The 15,180-nt window shown below is 34.6% G+C and overlaps 1 protein-coding gene across 1 annotated transcript; it reads left to right on the forward strand.

Moving 5' to 3' along the window:
* Nucleotides 1-287: 287 nt before the first annotated feature.
* On the forward strand, nt 288-5,872 carry LOC127839443 (DNA polymerase lambda-like; the record flags this gene model as incomplete). The annotated part of the gene is given in 2 exon segments (XM_052367820.1): nt 288-449; nt 4,677-5,872. Coding segments are annotated over 2 exon segments (270 nt in total), but the record flags the coding sequence as incomplete, so codon positions are not given.
* Between the last annotated feature and the right edge of the window lie 9,308 nt (nt 5,873-15,180).

Consider the following 15,180-nt stretch of genomic DNA (forward strand, 5'->3'; position numbering starts at 1 on the left):
TAGAAATATTAAAACGAAAAGAAAAACCATATGCGACAACTCATATCAAAAATACACTTTCGTTCAAAATATGTATTTCATAAAATATGTTCCATAACATTCATCGAATCCCAGACGATGTTTTCTGCATGCGGTGTATTGAAAATATACCGATGGTCCCTTACTTACGCCAGTACATTCTTATGGCCATGGTTTGCGAAAACACAGAGTTGAATATCCCATCATGCGGTCGCTCATTAGTTTATGCTTATAAGCTTTCTATGCGCATGCAATGTTTCTTGTTTTAGCACCGACGCCTGGATATCATCGTTGTGCCATACGACGAGTACGCATGCGCGCTGGTATACTTCACAGGCTCCGCCCATTTCAATCGCTCGTTACGTCATCTGGCGAAGAAGATGGGCATGTCACTGTCCGAACATTCCTTGAATGTTGGCGTCGTCAGGAATGTATGTATACGGGGAATATGATCACAAATTATTACATGTAATAGATAATAACACATTTGCGCAAGGGCATCGGTAACTTAACAATTAAATTATTTATATTTCCAGTGAGTCTGTTAAACTCTTCAGGGATCGTGCCCTGGAATGAAATTTTACACAATTACTACAGAATTATATACTTTACTGATTTCCTAATACATCTTAATAACATATTAATTGTAAGACGCTAACGTTGAGCCTTCAAATGCCAGACATGACAGATCATTATTGCTGAATATATAAACATCGACGTAAAACGAATATGAGCAAGCTTTACTTTGTGTTCGTCTCCTTTAAAAAGCGTATGTTTATTTAAAAAAAGGCATACAATAAGTCAAATGCATTAAAGTAACAATGTCCGGTGTCATTTTCATTATTTTCTAATTCATAGTTATATTCGTCTACCTTTTTAATACAAGAATTCCACCATCATCATATTGTATGCTCCCGTTTCAAAAACATATATAATCAAGTTATATGGTTTTTAAAATACAAGACATGATGATACATTATTTGAAATAATTATAGGTTTCCTCACTATTTCATTATCACACTAACATCGGTGCATCTAATGTGGTGAAATAAAAAAATACACGTGTTGAGAGTGTTCGCCTAACACGCCATCCCCGCATGTGCTAATTGTGTTGTTTTTTACGAACGTGTTTGTCTTGTCATGTAAATATCACGGCTGTTCAACTAATTGGCTATGAAACACGATCATTAAAAACAGCGCCTGCTGTCACCAGATATAATCAAGTTTGCCAATATACACGTGTTTCATTTGATATATCAAAACACCTGAAGTACTAAATAATAATACTTAAAAAATACTAAACAACGTGTGATGTCATACAGAGATGCTGTCTTTCTTGACAGAGCCTTTGACTTAGGCTTGGTTTGAAAATTGAGAACTCCATGTGTTGTAAGCCATCATGTTTCCGATAGCAGGCCGTTATGATGATATGGTGTTAATATCTTAAATAGTAGCAGCAGGAACCGGTGTTAAAGTAGCATCATTGACAATTTACTCGCATCTGATCCAAAATCGTACAGGGGATTACTTAAAAGGCTTATTAATGACTGTTTAGTAATGTAACGGTATAACGCCTTTGTTAGATAACGTTTGAAATGTCATAATTGATCATAATTCAAAAACAAATAGTTTTAATAATTATATGTCTTAAATAACGAATGTAAATGCCGATGACATACACTTGCCCGACTTTAATAACACCAAGAGCATCACGTGTGCGCATGTTGTATTATATGCGTGTCTGATGCATTAATAATATTTGAGCTCGGCAAAGCAATCTGGTTGCGATGGTATTAGCCGCTGTATGTTGAAAAAATACTGCCTTAAAAGCTGTTGTGCCTCTATTTGTGTTGTTTAGTATGTCCGTAAATCGATACGTATTCCTATTGTTGTGGAAAACAAACATGTGTGATTCCCTTATTAAAAATGGACACTAGTTAAGACTGCAGTATCACTCACCGATTGTAACACCTCTCATTCATCGGTAACATATTCGAAAGACCCGTATGTAAACATTTCAACTATATGGACCGTTCTCTGTGAAAAGGTGGTTTAATGCAAGTGCGTAAAGTGTCGTCACAGATTAGACTATACAGTCCGCATAGGCTAATCAGGGACGACACTTTCCGCTTGTGTTTTGTTGTATTTTTCGCTAAAAAGAATACTCTTCTTGACGAAAATCCAGTCTAGGCGGAAAGTGTCGTACCTGATTAGCCTAGGCGAACTTCACTGGTTAATCTGGGAGGACACTTTACGCACATGAATTAAACCCCGTTTTCACAGAGCGAGGTTCATATGGTAACAAATATCTTTTCTATCAGTCTCAGTGTAGTTTCCGTCCATTCGTAGTAATACTACTACTAAAAGTAATGCAGTTGTAGTACATGTAGTAGGTTTTTGTTGTTGCTTTAGCAGCAGGAGAAGTATAAATAAGTGTTGGTTGTAGAAGTAGTCGAAGACGTAATAGTAAGATGTAGTTCTAATACAAGTATAACTGTTAGTAGAAGAATCTGAGGTCGCAATAGTTATTTAATTATTATTTGCACTAGTTGGAGGGGAGGGGGGAGAACAGGAGGTTGATGAGGAGGAGGTGGTAAAGTGGTTGCATAGGAAGCAGAATCAGAAATATCATTAGGAGAAGCAACAGTAGGATTAGCATCTTGGTTAATATATTCGCTCGTATACTACCACAATGCTCACATATTCGAGGATTGGAATTATATTACATGTTAACATTTGAATAAATAATTAAGTGCAAAGTATAAATCCGCCTCCACTAATGTTTCGTTGTTTTTAACAGTGATGACACATTAATGTGTTTAATCGCTTAAAGCAGTGTTGGCACATTTATTAATATGTCAAAAAAGGAGCTTTAATTGTGCCCCTTTTATGTCACAATTATACGACCTAGTAATTCATGTCAAAATGCACGCATGATGTAAGACGTACTTGTCTATGTTATGTATTTGTTATGAAAGACAATTAAGCATTATTAAAATAATGAATACAGTGATACTATTTGAATGGAAGACGCGTAGGTCTTATTAGAATAATGATTACAGAGATGATGTGTGAATTATTGACTTTAATTCATAATGCAGAGGTGTAAATCAATTCTTGGACGTAAGATACTATCGCGTCATCGGTAGCTCATGTGTAAATGTGCTCGTGTAAAATGACACGTTTCTATTGGTGTTTGATTTTTATTACATCATCAAGCGGCTTTATTGAAATTTCTCAACGTAGTACGTGACTTCTTTAATATCAAAGTGCTACCATAGTCAAGTCCTATTGGAAATTAATTTACATGTATTTATTTTTTGTTTAGTTTTTTGTTATGCTCCCATTACTGGTAATAGGGCTATATAGGAGTCACTTTGTCGGTCGGTCTGTCTGTCTGTCTGTCTGTCTGTCTGTCTGTCTGTCTGTCTGTCTGTCTGTCTGTCTGTCTGTCTGTCTGTCTGTCTGTCTGTCTGTCTGTTTGTATGTCTGTACCGAAAATTTCATCCGATCTTCACCAAACTTGGTCAGAGGTTGTATCTAGATGATGTCTAGGTCAAGTTTGAATATGGATCTTGCCGGGTCTAAATTAGGTCACGGGGTCACTTAGTGCGTTTTAAACATAAAACATAAACGTATCAATACAATATATACCACACTTGTATATAGCGTGTAATGAACAAGGGTACAATTTATGCCATATTTGTGAATGCCTCATATTCATTTATTTGAAATATATTGTCATTTATTTTACATTCATCAGATTTACTTTAATCATTTTTCAACACTGGTAATTTATCATTTATTCTAAACATTTTAACACACTAAGTCGAGGCTTAATGCAATCTTGTTAGACCTAGTTTATCTTTTGGTTGTACAACTCTTATCCTACACTATCACTGTCGCTGTTAGCCCCAAATTCCTTAGCACTTGTATTTACTTAAGCCGTTGTCAACAAAAAAGTGACTAGTGCGTGTGAAGAATTACTGATACATGTGAGTTTTTATTGAAATATATGTAAGAAGCGTGTAGTATCAAGTTTAATGTAGTCGTATCACTATTAAAGTTTGTTTTTCGTAATCTCATGTGAACAAAAGTATCTAGCGCTTTTTAAGTACTTGAATAGGCAGTATACTAGTTGTTCTGTCTATGTTCACGTAAGTAGACGTGTAAAACGTGCCATATCAGCATTGACATTTTATCACTCTAGGCCTCGTATCAGAATAGTGACATGTATGGGCAAATAACGGAACAGACGTTCATGTGGGTTACATATCAAACTTGGCATATCAACGTGATTTGTCAAAAACTATTCCTGAAAGCCTTAGTGAAAAGTCACTGCTTTCTTTAAATTTTTGAAAGAAAAAAGTAAGAATATATATCCCAAATAAGTTTTTTCACACTTGTATTCCTTACATGCTTTGGATTTGCCTAAATTATCTTTGCGAAAAACAGAATCGACCGGTTTAGTGTGTCAGTGCGACATTTTTAACGTGTCACTGTGTAAAGTCAATAAATAAATACTCAACTTGGTATTTCAAATATGCCTTAAGGACCATATGTTGAGCTATTTATGATAATTTGTCACAATCGCATACATAGTATTCATTCAGCATTTTATTTCACTTTAACGCCAGAGTGTACGTGTCATATTACAGGGGACAGAAAAGATCTACGAAGGTACGCCAGTGCCCACCCCAACGGAGGAATCAGTTTTTATAAAAATGGGAATCCCTTTTAGACCACCAGACGAAAGGGACCATTAACTATTGCTTCGATCACTCTAGGGTGATACGAGAAATTTAATACTAGGTCGAGAATCTACGATGTGTAGTATTATGTTATTGGCGGTTAGCTGGAAATTGCATCCTTAATTTTTCTTTGCTAACCTTTTTACGCTTACCCCATCGTCAGTCGATATCTTTGAGTTGTTTGTTTCCGATTCCAAAAAATATTGACACATACATTACAAAACCAACATGCTTTTAATGTGCTGTTCATTAATAGTAAAGAATTAGTTTCAGTAATGTGTATGCAGTGGTCGCATGTTTTTTGTTTGTACCTGCTATAAACAATGTCACGATCAAAAGCCTATTAGCTATGGGTTTTTGTAAAATTATTTTCATATACATAGATCATTTTGGTATTTATTCCTTAAAACACAATGCTTGACCAATTGCGATTTACGTCTGTATGCAAACACATGTTAATTAATTTTTATATTTATTTAAAATGAACTTTAGTTTTATGTCGAATATTTTGTATACAAGTTGTGAGCGAGATGTCCATATTTGCTAAATGTTGTAATAATGAATTTAGTGTATTCAGTGCTGATTTAATTATCAAATATATTTGTGTTGTTATATGCAATACATTTATGATGCTTTCACATAACACTTTATACGTGATATTTAATGTGACATCCATATATATGTAGTCATTGTTGATATTTGTGGTATATTTAAGAAATGTTTTAATGGAATTTTAATTTATTTCAAATACCTTATCATTTTGAACGGACTATCATATGTATTTAATATATTTTTAACATAAAATAATGTTGTTAAACTGGTTTGTTTGCATGTTGTTTCACCATAACAGCTGCTGGAGTAAAGTATACATTGATTTACAATCTCAACAATGCTAGACACCAAATACACGTGAAGACCAAATTGCATATCTACCGCCATACCATGTATTAATTAAAACATTTTACATGAAACGTATTTGGTTGTGTTTTGATTTTGTGTCGTGAATTTGGCGCTATTGCAATATCTTTTTGTCTGATAAAGGTTTAATGCTCTATACGGGATATTTTCTGGAAAACATATAGCACTTGAGGCTCCCACTAATAGACGGGAAATAACTCTTATAGTTGCTTCCCAGCAAGTGACCATTTGTCAAAAATATCTTGTGCATGTAATGGTTTTGTCTATTCTGCAATGAAAAACAACCAGTGTAGCAGTAAACTCACGAATCAGTATTTACGCACAAACAGACTGAACAATAATTACTCAGTATGTGAACGATGTTATGAGTGAACTGTTGAAATCTGGTCAGAAATTGCTGGTGAATGCGCTTTTCAAGATGTCCACGCTGAATATGTTCGTAATGCTTAAAAGTCTTAAAGTTGCGTTGCTTACCCATTGTCCATTCTAATTAGGGATGCGAAGTTATATTATGTACAGAGAGTTGAACAAAGGGGGACGTGTTGAGTTTTGAAAAAGAACCCCGCTTATTATTCCGGGAGTTTTATGGATATATAATATCATTTTAAGCAGATCATCGTCTCTCAGTGCACACCTCAGCGGTAATTAAGTTATCCATAAAGTTTCATCGAATGCTGACCGGAAGTTGCGGACATATTTGCACTATGTACTTAAACAAGTGGTGTCACTGTAAAAGCCAAGTTCAAAAGTAGTTTTTCGATCCGAAAGTGTAATTATAATAATAATAGTAATAAAAGCTTTATTTTCAGAAGGTTACACATAAAGACAATGACACATTATACATATTATGCAGATGAATAAATACTTTTTTACAATGTGGCCTTCTTAAAATAACTTACACATATAGGTCTATAACAAGTAAAACATTCAAAAATATTTCTTACACCCATACATAACATACATTTTGCCTTTTAGACAGACACACATGAAATATCATTGATTAGAAAATAATATGACATATCATTGATTATAAAATAAATGTGTTTTATATTGCCTTTTATAAGCAGAGATAGAGCATGCTATTCTTATTCCAATTGGTATACTGTTCCAAATATCCATGCTATGGTATGAAAAAGCACGTTTTTAGCTCATCTATTTTTTAAAAAAAAATTATGAGCTATTGTCATCACCTTGGCGTCGGCGTCGGCGTCCGGTTAAGTTTTGCGTTTAGGTCCACTTTTCTCAGAAAGTATCAATGCTATTGCATTCAATCTTGGTACACTTACTTACTATCATGAGGGGACTGGGCAGGCAAAGTTAGATAACTCTGGCGTGCATTTTGACTGAATTATGTGCCCTTTTTATACTTAGAAAATTGAAAATTTTGGTTAAGTTTTGCGTTTAGGTCCACTTTTTCAGAAAGTATCAATGCTATTGCATTCAAACTTGGTACACTTACTTACTATCATGAGGGGACTGGGCAGGCAAAGTTAGATAACTCTGGCGTGCATTTTGACAGAATTATGTGCCCTTTTTATACTTAGAAAATTGAAAATTTTGGTTAAGTTTTGTGTTAAGGTCCATTTTATTCCTTAAGTATCAAAGCTATTGCTTTCATACTTGCAACACTTACTAACTACCGTAAGGGGACTGTGCAGGCAAAGTTATGTAACTCTGACTGGCATTTGGACGGAATTATGGGCCCTTTATACTTAGAAAATTGAAAGTTTGGTTAAGTTTTGTGTTTTGGTCCACTTTACCCCTAAAGTATCATAGATATTGCTTTCATACTTGGAACACTCGCAAACTATCATAAGGGTACAGTAAAAGGACAAGTTGCATAACTCTGGATGTAATTTTTACGGAATTATGGCCCTTTTTTGACTTAAGAAGTAAAGTGGATCGAAACACAAAATTTAACCATATATTCAAAGTTACTAACTTTGAATATATGGTTAAATTTTGTGTTTCGATCCACTTTACTTCTTAAGTATCAAGGCTATTGCTTTCAAACTTCAAATACTTTCATGCTATCATGAGGTTACTGTACCTGGCAAGTTGAATTTTACCTTGACCTTTGAATGACCTTGACTCTCAAGGTCAAATTATTAAATTTCTCTAAAATTGCCATAACTTCTTTATTTATGATTAGATTTGATTGATACTTTGACAAAACTACTCTTACCTGACATACCACAATAGACTCCACCCAAACCATCGCCCGTGCCCCCCCCACCCCCCCCCCCCCCTATTTTTTTTTTTTTTTTTTCTTTTTTTTAAGATCATCTCAAAAATGACCACCACACCCTCACACTATACCCCCCACCCACCCCACCCCCCTCCCAAATTTTTTTTTTAAACGGTTAAAAAACAAAACTATTTATTTTGATTATTTTATGTTTGAAATACCGTCCAACCATCGCACCCAAGAATCCCCCCCCACCCCCCCTCCCCCTACCCGAATCCCCCCCCCTATTTTTTTTTTTTAAGATCATCTCACAAATTACCACCACACCCTCACACTATACCCCCCCCCCCCCTCCACCTCACCCCCCCCCCCCCCAATTTTTTTTTATGAAACGGTTAAAAAACACAAATATTTATTTTTATTATTTTATGTTTGAAATACCGTCCAACCATCGCACCCAAGAATCCCCCCCCCCCCCACCATCCCCCACCCCCCCCCCCCGATTTTTTTTCCTTTTTTTCGCATTTTTGGAAGAAAATGTAATAAATGTCCACACCCCCACACAATGCACCGCTCTTCACTCCACCCCTCCCTCCTTTGTGATTGAAAATGAGAGTCCCTTCACCTTTAAAAAGAAAATAGATGAGCGGTCTGCACCCGCAAGGCGGTGCTCTTGTTTATAACCTGTATTCGCTTTGGTATTAACAATATCGTTATGGGTGGCAGATCTTAAGTTATTTTTGTAATTTCGAGAAAAAAATTACAATATTATTTTAATATTCTGGAGTCTGATTGTTTATATATCAAGGTTGCCGTGTGGTATTTACATCTATTATTAAACGAGAGCCAATTCAGCTGTATAAACAATTCTTTGGATGGTGTTTTATTTGGCTTTTGTAGAATGACTTTCGCTGCGCGTTTTTGTAAAACATTCACTTTTGTTAAATTGGTTTTATTAGCGTTGCCCCAAATCGTACAACAGTAATCGAAAATGGTTAGAATATATGAATTATAAAATAATTTCTTCATATCAAAAGTGAGATAATTTGATATCTTTTTTAGCTATTGTATTGCTTATTTTAGAGCATGTTTTATCAATGTGTACTTTCCATTGCAAATGTTTGTCAGTTATAAAGTCCTAAGATATTATGGATAGTGACAGTTGCAATAGCATTATTATCTATTTTAATATCAAGTTTGATATTTTTAATCTTTTGTTTCGAGCCAATAAGCATTCGTTTTGCTTTATTAGGGTTTATCATCATGTTATTGAGGGTGCACCATTTTTGTATTGAATGAATATCATTTTGCAAGTTAGTCTGAACATCTGAAGGATTGGCCCCTGCAGCATAAAGTGTCGAGTCATTAGCATACAAGTCTATGTCTGATTGGTTTAGTAATAACCCAATATCATTTATATAAATTAGAAACAAGAGAGGGCCCAAAATAGAAACTTGAGGGACAACACTCTTAATAGTTAGAGGGGTAGAAAAGCTAGTTCCTAGTTTAATGCATTGCTGTCTTTGACTAAGATAAGAATGAAAAAGGGACAAGGTACCATCCGAAAAGTGATGAAGTTTTAGTTTGTATAACAGAATTTCATGATCTACTAAATCAAAACCTTTTTTCATGTCAATAAAAACAACCAATGCAATTACCATTATCTACATCTTTTAGCCACTCACCAATGAGTCGAATCAGTGCTGTTTGGCAAGAATGATTTTCTCTAAACCCTGACTGATGTAAATTCAACACATTTGTTTTACGAAAGAATTCTTTTAATTCATTTGATAGATGTCTTTCGAATTTTTAGGATATAGTTGGCAAAATTGAAATCGGACGATAGTTATTACAATCCTCTCTGTCTGAGCCTTTATATATTGGTAAAACATACGCTTCTTTTAACAAATCGGGGAAATTCCTGTACGAATACTATTATTTATTATCGAGGTAATTGGTACAACAATATGCTCTCCACAGTATTTTATACAGTCATACAGTCCTGTATGAATGAATAAAGGCCTGTGGAATAAAATGTTCTCCCATATAGTCAGGGGCCAAACCATTTTTAATCTTAAACACATGGCCAAGAACAATCTGGTTAGTTTGGGCATTATCTGATCAAAACGAGACCATCGGTATGTGAAGAACAAACGAACACTTTAACACCGAAATACAAATTCTCAAACTATTTTATTGATGGAAACAATCAAATAAAAAAATTCAATTACGTACGAATATTTAATACATGTGTGACAGTGTTAGTTATCCCACACAAATACAATATCAGTAATTTAATATATGTTGTGTGTAAGAAATCGATCTTCTAGTATTCATCAAAAACCTATAATGTATTGTATAGGTCTTTGTATTCATTGCTTGTTTTCATCCTTTTTTGCTTTAGTACATTAATTTTAAATTATCTTTAAATTGTTGGATTTGTGCGGGTTTCTCTATTTTAAAAATGGTCGAAAAGATGTATCTACTGAGGATTTTTTTTATTTGTGTAACCACAAATACCGAGAACGAACACTGTGTTCAAAAGCTATTTTAATATGAGTAAAATCATTTAATACCAACAGCATACTAGTTTAAAAATTCATTTTTTTGCATTGATGTTTTGTACAAACATCAATGAGTAAAAAAAAATGAAATGTTTTATATTATTGTGAATTTACACTATTATTATGTCAACTTTTTCCATACGCTCTTATATGAATGGCGCCGATGGTACCCAGTTGTTAGCTTTACAATGTATATGAATATGTCAACAGGTCAACATTTGAAAATCAAGCATCGTAAAACATACCATTGCATTATTGTTTATAAAACATTGCTACTTTATATTTAAGTATGTAATTTACCAAAACAATCTAATACTATGATTATCTAATTTGCGAGCTCAAGCTTATTAGTTATGTGAGTGAAATATAATGGTTAATGAATAAGTATCGGCACAGTTTTAGTTATTTGATAAAAGGTGCTTCCTTATTAACTGGAACATGCTTACTGAATTACCATGTATAGTTATTATTCAATAAATGTCAGGACCCAGTTGTTCGTACACTGGGTTATTTTATCCCGTTGGTTAGCGCTAACCGCGGGTAAAAGTTATCCAACCTGGGTAACTAACCAGGCTGGATAAATGCGTAGCTGGAAATATTTACCCAGGCTGGATAACTATCCATGTTGGGTAAATTTATCCACTGGTTAACTTGTGCACACATCCCATAATCCATTGTAAAAGCAAAATGGCCGACATGTCGTCAAACCAGACGTCAAATTCTATTATTATGGATACGGCAGCGAAAAAGAGGACCAAATTATACGGCCTCTGAACTTTCAGTTTTGGAGGAGGAGTTTGCCGAGAACCGTCCCTTATTGGAAAGTAATCTTTCCGATAAGGAACACCCATGCAAAACTAAAACAATATTGGCAACAAATCGCCGATAAAGTAAATTCGGTTGGAAACCACTTCCGATCCGGAATAGAAATAAAAGAAAAGTGGCGTCAAATGGTGAAAAAGGCTAAAAAAGAATTTAGCGAGTACAAGAAGGAGTCCGCGAAAACGGGTGGCGGAAGACCCCATAAGTGACCCGCCGTCCACATCCTCTAGAATTATAGAGATGTACAGAGACACGGCTGTTTTTTTTCCGGTATCCCAGGTGCGGCGGACCTCAAAACCTTGAGTAAGCCGCTCCGATTATTTTTGTACAAACAATACACATAGAAAAACACAGAAGCATGTACTAAACACACTCCCAGAGCATTTCATCATTATTGAAATGGGTTATAAAGCTGAGCGTTGCATAATTGCTACTAAAAAGTCTACATACCTCATCGTAATTAAATCCCAAAAAATGAACTACTGTATATATTTGATTTACACTTTTCCACTGTTGATGTAATTTTCTGTCAGCACGTTTTAATAACACTTTGTTTCGCTGCGAACTACATCGCAGACTATAATATCAATGTTTACACTCGATCGCTATTTTTTTTTTCTAACGACACGAATTTATATTCTATCCACTACACTGTCTAATAATCCAAATCCATGCTTCCACATGAGGCCGTTGATAACAAGATGACATCATCGTCGGATACCCACGACTAATTCATTCCGTTACTCTCCAGCATTAGAATAATATGGAGAGTAACGGAATGGGTCGAACGTGGGTATCCGACGATGGATAACATTGGAACACTGCATCTTTTCATGAATACAGTGTTGCATAAATTATCTCGCTTAAAAAAACTATGGATACAAGTTATTTAATGACAGGTTAATCCAACGATAGCCGGTTGTACAAGAAATGAATTCATGTAACACGTTAACTTTAAATGACATATCGATTATGCCGAAGAGAACGGACCAATGAAAAAATTTACAATAAATTACGTCATATTCTTGGAAGTAGATGACGCATAAAAGCTACAGGAGGCCCGTATTTCAATTATGAACTCTGACGAGCACTTTCCACGTACTTGTTAAATATAATTGAGTTTACTGTTATATACGTCGTTACAGATCTAAATGCATCACTTTATATATTTTTTGTTATTGTTTTCAGTTCTACAGGACGGTGAATTATTGACCAATTCGCAGACTGGTAAGGCTCATAGGAAGCAATATGCCATAGTTTCCTACTACTTTTAAGCTTTTAGCACGAATACAAATATTGTAGTATTGCTTGTATAAAATGCTATTTTACATTATATGAATGCGTGTTTAAGACTAATAGACTGCTTTAAAAATTGAACAATAATATGACTTTATTAATGAACGTGCAATCATGCTCGTGTGTGTCAGTTTGGTGTAGTTAACAAAATCATTATGGATTCTTCAGAAGTCACTGGAGAATTTATATTGGACTTCATTCTGGAACAAACAGGCGAAGACACCGTCAATGGTATTTTTAATGATGCAACTGTTTGTGTTGGCTCAGATTATTGTTTTGCCTGCTTTGCGTATCATCTTATTCATTCCACTCGTATATTGTTCTATTAAGATATTCATAGTGGTATTAATGATTCATCGTTCTTGCGTATGCGCACAATCGTCACAAGCTCTGATTACTCATGTAAATAAGCAATATACGCAAGTTTTTTTCCACAAAAACCCATTTTTTTCAATATCATTCATTAGGACATTAAATTACATGAAGATGCCTGTAAAATTGTGATGAGTGAATGCTATTTTATTGTGTTTTAGAGAAAACGAAGTCACATACAATTACAAGGAAACCAGTAGGTGGGAAAGAGACAGGTGAGTATCAACATATAAATATGATGGCTTTATTAAAACACATTTTCTACAAAACACTGAAACTTAAGTTTAAATTGAAATTATTACGTATGGCGTGTAATGAACAGACTGGTGTAGTGATTAACATTTAATCAAATAACTTCTATTTAACCTACATCAGCGCTCTTTAAGTATCAATTAATGACCTCCAAATTAACTGCGTACATGTCGATTCAAACATGCACATGCCGGTTAATCTCGCGTCAAGGCTTTCTTTCGACCGTGTTAAATGAATGCTGAAAATATATAGCTGGATTACACTATCCATGTGCATTTACAGCTGAATTGTGGTTGTGTGTTGTTTGTTTTTTGCGAATTAAGAACAGTTATGTCTTTTATTAACTTTTGCTGTAGATGATGTCCAAACCATCATTTTAACATACGTTCGTTTCTTGTTGAAAATACTGATAGTATGATGTTTAATATTTCACGGTCATCGTTTATTCCAGCGACAGAAAAGTCTCATACAGTGACTTGTGAATCCGTTGACCAAATGACGGGTAAGTTTGAAATAAATATCTAGAAAAACATAGTTTCTTTGACACAAATGAGCATTTTCTCACATAAACAGAACACACTTATTTAAAATAGTCGTCGTATGCATTAAATATATGGTGACAAGTCTATTAATTATGATGATAAGATTCATCTTGCCCGTCCGTTTGTGCGTACACCAAACCTTACATTACTAAGGATGCATAATATGATGTATTCGTGTTATTGAAATGTTGTTCGATTACATTTTATTAAATTATGGTGTATTTCAGAAAAAGAAAAAGTGCAGAAGACTAAGCAGGTATCATCCGACAACAGCAGAACCAGGACGAACGATCACGACAGCTGGACATACGGTAAAACTTTTTGCGTCGATTAAATATGTTTTAGAAAAGTGTTCTGTTACTTTTTTTCCAGATCACTGATTACGAAGTTGTAGTATACTAGTAGTAGTAGTAGGAGGAGGAGGAGTAGGAGTAGCAGCAGCAGCAGTAGCAGTAGTAGTAGTAATAGTAGTAGTAGAAAATATGCTTTATTTCTTGTGGAGATATAAGTCATGAAGATATGCTTGTTGATAGTGTTAGCAGACAGTTTTATTGATAACTTTAATATTAAACACTTTCTTTTTTGTGAAGATCCGTGTTCCAGCAAGCCAGGGAATACAAAGAAAAATTGAAAAGGTATTTATGATTTGAATATCCAGGTGAGTCAGCCCACTTGTCAGGTATAGAGACTACCAATCAACTAAAAAGTCGCATTCGACGGAATGTATCAAAACAATTAATCCCGCAGGACAGAATTGTGTCTGTATCTATAACACCATTATAACTGCTGCAAAAAACGCAATGTCGCTAAAAAGCCAATATGAAGTTATCTGTATCGCAATATAAAAAAAGATATCTGAAAAAAAAAATTTGTAAGATGTTTTGTTTGTTTCCACTAACATCGCCAAAATTAAGGGTTGATAGGGCGACATTTCTATATAATTCTAAGATGGCACAATCATACTTCTGATAAAGTAATCAAGTTTAACACATTGCTTAAAAACAGTTAGATTTTGGCTGTAAAATTGAATTCATGTGGCCCCAAAAAAATCTGATCGACACAAAATTACGGTCGGTCGGGTTAGTGGAAACAAACAACTTTTTTAGGCCTAATCTTTTAATTCATTTATTTTACAGGAGCGATGACCTAAAGGCATTACAGAAGCAGTACTTTGTAAGTAAGTTGAGGCTGCATGATGAAAAAATGAAACTGATTGCAGCGAAGATAGAAATGGTGAAGAACTAGGGGGAGTTCTACCGGAACATGACTAATGTACTAGCGCAGACCAGAAAGATGACGGAAAATGAAAAATAGTACGCTTTTAATGAACTTGTATGCATTATGCGACGGTTAGTTCTTTTTATGTGATAAATAACCACTGTCACACACATGGATAACTGTTGTTCTGTTCGAATACACACACATATATATATATATATATATATATGGTATTACAA

The sequence above is a fragment of the Dreissena polymorpha genome, chromosome 7 (genome assembly GCF_020536995.1).
Source record: "Dreissena polymorpha isolate Duluth1 chromosome 7, UMN_Dpol_1.0, whole genome shotgun sequence".
NCBI lineage: Eukaryota > Metazoa > Mollusca > Bivalvia > Myida > Dreissenidae > Dreissena > Dreissena polymorpha.